Here is an 8,234-nt window from a genome sequence, read left to right on the forward strand (position 1 = left end):
AAGTAAAAACCGTCGCTTTTGGAATTCTGTGGGGCTGCCTGAAATTATGGGGTCTTTCACTTCGTGTTGGTATTGAAACTGTGTGAAAGGAATAACGAATTATTGGGGCATTCAATCTCAAGGAAATATGGGCAGCTGTAATGACAATAATGAAAGTTATTAATTAGGTAGAAAAAAGCAAACCAAAAACCAGCCTCTTTTTCCTTCTCCCTTGATGATGAAAGTACGTTCCAATCCTTAATTTCTGGTTTGTCCCTTTGTTCTAAACAGACTTGAGATATCTGGAGCTTCTGTTACAGTTACCCCTTGGTTTAAATGAAATGTACATTCTTCATGCATGGGAGGCAAGGACTTACAGAGGCTTGAAAAATAGCGTCTTTATGTTACACGGGAGCTGAACATGTAAATAAAGACACATGGTCTTTGGGTTTTTCCGACTTAATTACACGAGTACAAGATGGTCGATTAATGGGACTGGGTTTATACTTGTTAGATAGGATCGTGGACTGACTCAGTCCACAGACACCAAACCAGAAAGAGAGGATGGTGTGATAGTGACAGGCACAGCTGTGACGTTATGAGTTCGAGAGGTGAAGTAGGCCAGACAAAGTTGGGATGAGGTTTTTACAGAAATTGGAGTGTGATTCTAATGAGGGAAAGATGCATCAAAATTCGAATGGCATTGCCATATCAGTTGAAAGGGGCTCACATGGTGTTCTGGATAGCGATTGATTACATGGAGGAGGAAGGAAAGAACTAACAATTCAGTGAGGCCTCACCTACAAGAGTACAGCTGAAACGGCATCTACACATGCCCTCTGCTTCTTTTCTTTTCTAAAAGCCCTGGATTTTAGCATCTTATGGCAAATTAATAATTGAGTTTTGATCATGACCACACTCCAATCCCGTGAAAAAGTTTTATTTTTTTAATATTTAGCTATCTGATGAGTATTCTTCTGATTATTTCTTTCTTGCTTTTCGAACAACCGTATAGCGAATTGAAGAAGCAAAGTCTGCAGGTTTTGCACACAAGAGATGAACATCAGAATGTGCATGTTGAATCGCTTTGAGGAAATCTGGATCTTGCCATTTTCTTTTTCTGTGCGCGCGAAAAGAAATCGAAAGAGAAATGAGTCGGTGCCTTGAAATTTGCATGGTTCTGAGAAGTAGGGGATCGTATTGCTACCTTGCCCAGTTTTTTGGGCTTCAACCTTTTTCGTTCTTTTGTGGGGACAATCTCGGTGACCAGCATGAGGAGTCATGTGCCTCAGCTTCGGCTCCACCTCGAAATAAGCTTGTACTATGCCAACTGGGTGTTTTGCCCCTCCAAATAACATAACCAAGCATTGTACGCAAAAGCATGTGTGATGGTAGATATAGTACTTCTTTTTTCATCCTTCTCAAAGTGTCATCATTCGTTATTATAACCAAGAAAATGAATATCTTTCTCCAAAGTAGAGACACAAACACAATCTTTTTTAATTCACGAAATCACTTGCTGATAATTCCGCAACTCAAGTCTTGCTTTCCCGTTCATTAGGGGGGAAAAAACTTTTTTCCCGATGGGGTTTGATATATAGATATCTCATGAAAAATCTAAATAAAAGTCTTCAAAATTTAATACGCCAAGGACCGAAGCTAATGGAATTTGATCTTATCCCAATTCCATCACTGGACCTACCATGATGGTCCTTGCATTATTAAATTTTCTTCCCCATAAAGCATTACTTCCGATCAATAATTCAGCATCTTTTCTACACAATGTTTCTTCCCATAAAAACTTCCTCATTCAACCTTTTACAGAGCTAAAAAAGTACAATTAAGGCCTGCGTCGTTTACCTAATAACAGCACAGAACTCATTCCTATTCTTACCTCTTTCCTTTTCTCCTTTTCCACTCCCTGCCAAACACCACCACCTCGTGTTAATCGGGTCACCATAGTAAAGCATCACATCAGCATAATCTAATTTGGGTATAATCTATGGTATGATAGAGGCGGGGAAGAATTAGAAATATACAAGAATTATAGGAGTTCCTCTCAAACTCGCGCACGGCAAATATGCAGTTGCTTCACAGTTCAGACTGCTAAATGGTAACACTATTCGTTTTGCAACAAGATTTCTAGATGCTCGGGTAATCCAATACTAGTAAGATATCATGTGTATGGTTGGCCAATCTCAAAGGAAGACGTTTTGTAACTAACCCCAGCAACAAATGCAACTGCGAGGGCCATTATAGGAAATCCTCTGATTTTTTTTATTTTTGGGGCCCCCCCGGGGGGGGTGTGTTCTTGAATGACATGCATATGTCTTCAGTTGGGGCAAAACAAAAACAAAAGGGAAGAGAAAAAATCCACAAAATTTGTACAGCAGCAATGCCACCTTGTACTGAAATATAAGCACCAGCCACTTGCTTCTTAACAAGAGCAGAAGGAAGAAAAATGAAAGGGGAAAACACAAAAAAAAGAAGAAGAAGAAGAAGAAAAAAACATTTAGAATCTTGTCTCTCTCTTTATAAATCACATAGGTCCGAATAAACCAAGTGAACCAGCCAAGGTGGCTAAGTACATCTTTAACCCAAAAAAGTATAAATAGGATAAAGGAAGAACATATTGAACACCATTGCAGATTTATATGTTCAAATTTTTATGGTTTTGAACAAGGTTAATCCGGAAGGGGTCCGTACACCCAAGATACAAAAGGAAGGTTTCAGTGATCAAACAAGGTGGCTTTGTCCCTTTATATACTGCAAACACTAGACAAGTGATCTTCTGTCAAATGTCACTTGGACCAAACTAAGAAAACATATACCACCTGTACTAGACAAAACCGAAATATAGTTCACTGCCTGGAAAAACCTCATGGCGATAGTTCCTTTAACAGATTAGACAAGAACTAAAGAACAAAGATTATTAACTGAAATTTACAGAAAAAAGAAAAAAATGCATATGAAACCAGTGACATAATATCACCTGACAGCAGCAGTTTGGTGGTAATACCATGCAATCCGACTTAGCATCAAGACGAACAACTTCATTGATTACCATTATTTATCTTGATCTCTATAAGCTCCTCAATGGACTGACGGCAAATAGGGCATTTATTTGATTGGAGCCTCAATGCTTTGGCGCACTCACTGCACATACACTGGGAAATACAACATATTTAATGTGAGAAAAAGAAAATGAATTCAATGTAAGTACAAAAATCCCCCCAGCATTAGGGTATAAAACGACAGCATCTCTTAAGGATCTCAATCAAGCAATTAGGGCATTTCCCCTACTTGTGAGAAAGAAACAAAGGTACTAGATATCTTCTTCACAGTGGATATTCGAGATAATGTGTGACGTATAATATTCCGTTATATTATTCTACAAGGTGCTTACAAAATTTCAAGATATTGAATAAGCAGAGAAATTAAGAACCATATTTTACTAAAAGGTGGCAGGAGAGGAAGAACCGAAGAAAAGAAAGCCCAAGTAAACTGATACAAGGGAAAGCAGGCAATTCAATCATGAATATGGGGAACTTTGATTAACCAGTTAACAATGCTGATAAATGTTAATCAGAAATCCCCCTTTCAGATAAAAATAATAATAGATATAATCCACAGAATTATGAATAGAAGTCAGAGCCATCATCTTATATTACTATTATTATTTAACACACACAAGATAGTCAAATGCCAAAAAGCTAGAACCCCCTGGCACGTAGAAGCAAGAGGTACTAGAAGAGTGCAGGACTGCGTGCATCTAAGTTCTGCCAACTTCTGATATGTGAATAAACTATTCAAGAATAACAAACATACAAAACAGTGAAACTGCACTACTAAAGTTATGAAGCCATGGGTCGCATTGTAAACTTCACTTTACCACCAAAAAAGACATTGCAGGCTGGATGGCAGTCTGCATTTAAAAAGTTTTAAAAAAATGACAGCGTACATTGAGATTTTTTTTTTTTTAAAAAAAGAAGGTTAAAGGGAACCAAAGTCCACAAATTTATGAACAAATAAATCCCTAGAGTTCATTAATTGAGAAATCTAAACCATCACATTCAGATCCACAGCTGCCAAGCCTCTGGCTATTATTTTGGTTTTGTTTGTATAAAATCTTACCATATGTCGACAAGGTAAGACAGCAGTGTCCTTTGGTTCAGTCATGCATATGACACACTCCTCCTTCTCAGGATCAGTGTCATTGAAATCTGCTGCTGCTGAGCCTCCAATTCCATATATCTCTCTTAATTCATAACGGGCTCCATCAATCCACAAAATCTGCTTAATTACCTTAACCTGGAAAGAACCACTACCATTGCTTTTCTCAATAACAGCTTGAGTTATCTGCTTATTAGGTGATGCATCAGCCATCGAATCACCAAAGCTTTCATCTGCTGGAGCTCCCGAATGTGTTACAGCACATACCACAAGAGGAAAGACATCTTCACCTTGTGAGGGTTTCGAGAGATCATCCAACTCAAAGAAGCCCAAGTCAATGCCAGTTCCTGAAGGCTGACAAAACTTTTGTCCAGCGCCTTTCTGAAAAGGGATTCTGACTGGATCAATTTCAGGAAACTGTGGAATGAACTTGCAAGGTTCTACTTCCTTGGCAAAGTAGATTATAGAAATGCTGCCAATTGGAAATGCAAAGAATAATCATGTCAGATGTAAGAAAATTCAAGCTTCAAATATTATTTGTATAGCAATGAATTTGCATAATAAACAAATAAAACTAAATGCAAATATATACCAATAAAAGATGGTATGTGCTTTCCTTTCCCAGTGACATTTGAATTCAGTGGGATAGGTTAGTCCATGTAAACTTGATTTATATGCTCAAAATTGAAATTATTCATAATCAGACTATGCTAAACAAAGATTTTGGAGCATAAACAACGGTGAGCCAATGGATTGGCTTTATTGCTAGTATATACAAGTTGCTTGGCGACACCCAAACTTTGGACATCAGCTTGAAAAGAAAACAATTTTTTGGCTTCTACCTCTCTAAAAATATGATTTTTAATATGTAACCTCTATAGCTGTATCTTCCAATATTAATCAAAAGTGGTCAGAGGAGAGCATCGCAGTTGGAAAGGTAAAAATGATGAAAATGCATGAAGTGTTGTGTCAGTCTGTGACATCATTCTCCCAGGTGATGAAATAGTAATTAAATATGCATAGATTACTTAGTAATGTTGAATGATAAACGTTTTGTTACAACTGAGGCAGCTTATACAAGCTATCCAGCTAAGAGCCTATCATTGCAATACATATCTAGAACTCAGATATGATACATTGCAGAGAAAAGGAACAGTAATTACATCTCTTTGCCATGTGCCCATAAAATCAGATTATGATAGGGGAGGCCTCTTTATATGTGAGTAACTTAATGAGGCTATTGCTCCACAAGACTGGACTAAGAAACTAGACCCAGGCAAGAAACAGCAAACAAGAATTTTCTTGGCAGGGGTTACATAATGCATGGCAAACGCAACAAAATCTAAAGGAATTTCTCAAAACTTAATATTAACAAATAATCAACCACCTAAGTAGACTTGAGCCCGGAAAGCAAAGTGAACAAACGCAAATGCCCAATGTTAATTCATCCTGGCACAACTGAGTCCCGCTGCTGTGAACTTTAACTCATTCAAGTCAAATATAAAATTGTCTCTCCCATGTTCAAACCATTTTTTGTCTATAATCACCCCCCCCCCCCCGGCCCCCCAAGATATAAAACTAGTCTGAATGATGGCATCATAACTGTAATTTGCATTTGGAATGCCAATTTCACTCTATTTGTAGCAAAAGAACCACCGAAGCTTTCTCACCCCACACACACACACAAGAGAAAAGATGCCCTCTATATCACACGACTCTTCCAGAGACTGAACCCCATCCAGACTCCCTTCAAGTATATATTTTATGTATATTGCATCACTTTGGCCATAATAATATATGTTCTAAAGAAGAAGAAGAAAGTAACATGAAATCTGAACATCAAGCATAAACTAATGGGGAGTACAAACCAATCCAGCAATTACGGTTTTCTATAATTGAAATATACTCTGAGAAATAGCCTACAGTAGCATGAATGTTTATTCAATTTGTTCTTTCCCGGCTGTAGGCCCTTCCTCCATGTGCCTCTTTTATCACTGTGAAATGATGATGACTCGATTCTATATGCAAAGCAGAAGCATCTGTGAAGCTAAATGTTGCAGTTGCACCAGCAAGAGTTTGGACACTAGAACGGTCACAACATGCCGTGTACTGTGTAAGGTAACTCCAAATTTTCTACACATTGGTTTCCTTTACCTCCTTTCCTTTGCACAAATATACATACATAAACATAATATACCTTGTAACACCCCCCCCCCCCCAAAAAAAAAAAAAAAAAGAAGAAAGCTGTTACTACTTACTGTAAGGAAAGAGGATCCCTCAAAATCAGTTGTTTATTGATAAATTTAGACCGCTCCCCAAGTTTTAAAGAAAATGTATTTGTATGTTCCAACATACGTTTATGTATATTTTGTTGAAAATTTCCGCCCAGCCTTCTTCCGTCTGAATGGAAGGAGAAGCCATCAACATTTCAATCATCACCAAACGCAAAATTTATACAAATTTCCTCATACCCACCTATTCTCATCTATAAGCCAAAAAGAAGCAGTATTAAATTGGAAGCCACGCGAAATTACTTCTTCCAAAATGAAAGGGGAGAAAGTGAGGGAATTCTTACCTCCCATCATATAGGGCATCGAAAACAAACGAAACCAAGTGATGGTCAGGATTGTGCTCATCCAACTCTAGCCGCAAAGTATCTTTATGCACGTTGACCTCATTTTTGACCTTCCTAGCGGTTTGATGATCGAGATAGGGCGGTGGGGGATTGGCAGGCGCAAGAGGAGGACGAATCGGAGGCCAGCCACCAGTACCCTGATTTACATAATAAGGTTGGTAGTGAAAACGACCCGTCATAGAATTGCCATAGTTGGGGCAATAGCTGTGCCCATTTGAGTAACTGAATGAATGGGCGTGAGGATGACACGGCGGCGGCGGCGGAGGCAGAGAAGGCGTATTGACGTAAGAATTGGTCACATAATAGCCTTGCGGCTGAGGTGGCGGTGGGGGAGGGGGAAGATGGGATTCTGCGGAATAGTAGTAAGGAGGTGGTAGATGAGGGGGAGGGGGAGGGGGAGGGGGATAGTAATTGTTTCTTCTTCTGCTGCTCCATAAATTTCCCATTTCAATTGCAGGGTCGAGGGAAAGAGAAAGAGAAAGAGAAGCAATCAGAAGAAAGTTTAAAGTTTGAAGGATTTGGAAGAGTAATAGTTAACGGAAGATGAGAAAAAAGCAATTTTTGGTGGAGTGCAGTTGAAGGAAGAAATTCAGTAATAGTCCCGGACAAAATTTCCCCCTCCTGTCTTTTTCCTTTTGGCCATTTCTTCCTATGGTCCGAAATTTTCAATATAAATAATATTTTTAAACGGATTAAATAAAATTCTGCATCTTTAAGAAAGAACCCAAGTGACCAGTGGAAACTCACCTTTTTTAAATACTACCGAAATTACGATGAACTGCTGGTGGCATTAAGAAAACAAAGGCGTTGAACTTGGATGATCCTCTTCTTCGCGGGGCTTTAAGGCTGACCAAGAAACCGGGTCTTTCTTTCTTTTTCTTTTTTTTGGGCCAGGAATATACAGGATTATTCCCCAGTAACATCATCTACGAAACTCTAGAGGCTAAACTACTATTCTTGCTTTCCCTTGAAAACTCCAGCTTCGGACAATAATTCTTGTCAAATTTAAACCTGATTAAAATAACAAAACCTTGAGTATATTTTTATTGGGTTAATACAAATTTTAATTCTTTAAGTTTGTCTTAATTTTGGTTTTAGTCTCTCAGAATTCTTTTCATCTAAAATACTGATTCCTATACTCCAATAAAAACTTAGATCATTTTGTCTCTTGAAGAACCAACACCTATAGTGTAAAATTCGAAGGATCGAGATCAAAATAAATACAAACTTGAAAGACAAAAAATTATCACACTGTTACTTCCTGTCACAGTTTTAGATTATACAGGTAGAAATTGTCTGAACACGAGTCTTCTTTCACGTGTTGAATTAATTGCGATTCCATGGGTTGCACATCTTCTTTCTAATTGTCAAGAATGGATGGGGGAGCAACACAGCGAGGAGAAAACAAATGGCTCAAAAATCGAAAACCGTAGAAGACACACCACAC

At 38.3% G+C, this 8,234-nt stretch overlaps 1 protein-coding gene across 3 annotated transcripts; it reads right to left on the bottom strand.

Annotated features, from left to right (window-relative positions):
• Nucleotides 1-1,634: 1,634 nt before the first annotated feature.
• LOC114730992 (probable E3 ubiquitin-protein ligase LUL4) lies at nt 1,635-7,395 on the bottom strand. 3 transcript variants are annotated; one of them, XR_003738870.1, is made up of 4 exons: nt 6,728-7,395; nt 4,114-4,624; nt 2,972-3,146; nt 1,635-1,900 (listed from the first exon to the last, which is right to left on the bottom strand). XR_003738870.1 is itself a non-coding variant. In XM_028918115.1 (3 exons), the coding sequence occupies exons 1-3, from the start codon at nt 7,231-7,233 to the stop codon at nt 3,033-3,035; spliced, it is 1,131 nt and encodes a 376-aa protein (XP_028773948.1). In that variant the 5' UTR covers nt 7,234-7,395; the 3' UTR covers nt 2,482-3,032. The 3 variants fall into 3 exon arrangements, 1 of the variants encoding a protein (XP_028773948.1); XR_003738871.1 differs by lacking the exon at nt 1,635-1,900 and adding an exon at nt 2,482-2,813; XM_028918115.1 differs by lacking the exon at nt 1,635-1,900 and having other exon boundaries at nt 2,482-3,146.
• Between the last annotated feature and the right edge of the window lie 839 nt (nt 7,396-8,234).

This window comes from Neltuma alba, unplaced genomic scaffold (assembly GCF_004799145.2).
Source record: "Neltuma alba isolate B1F8T4 unplaced genomic scaffold, ASM479914v2 tig00012795_pilon, whole genome shotgun sequence".
Lineage (NCBI taxonomy): Eukaryota > Viridiplantae > Streptophyta > Magnoliopsida > Fabales > Fabaceae > Neltuma > Neltuma alba.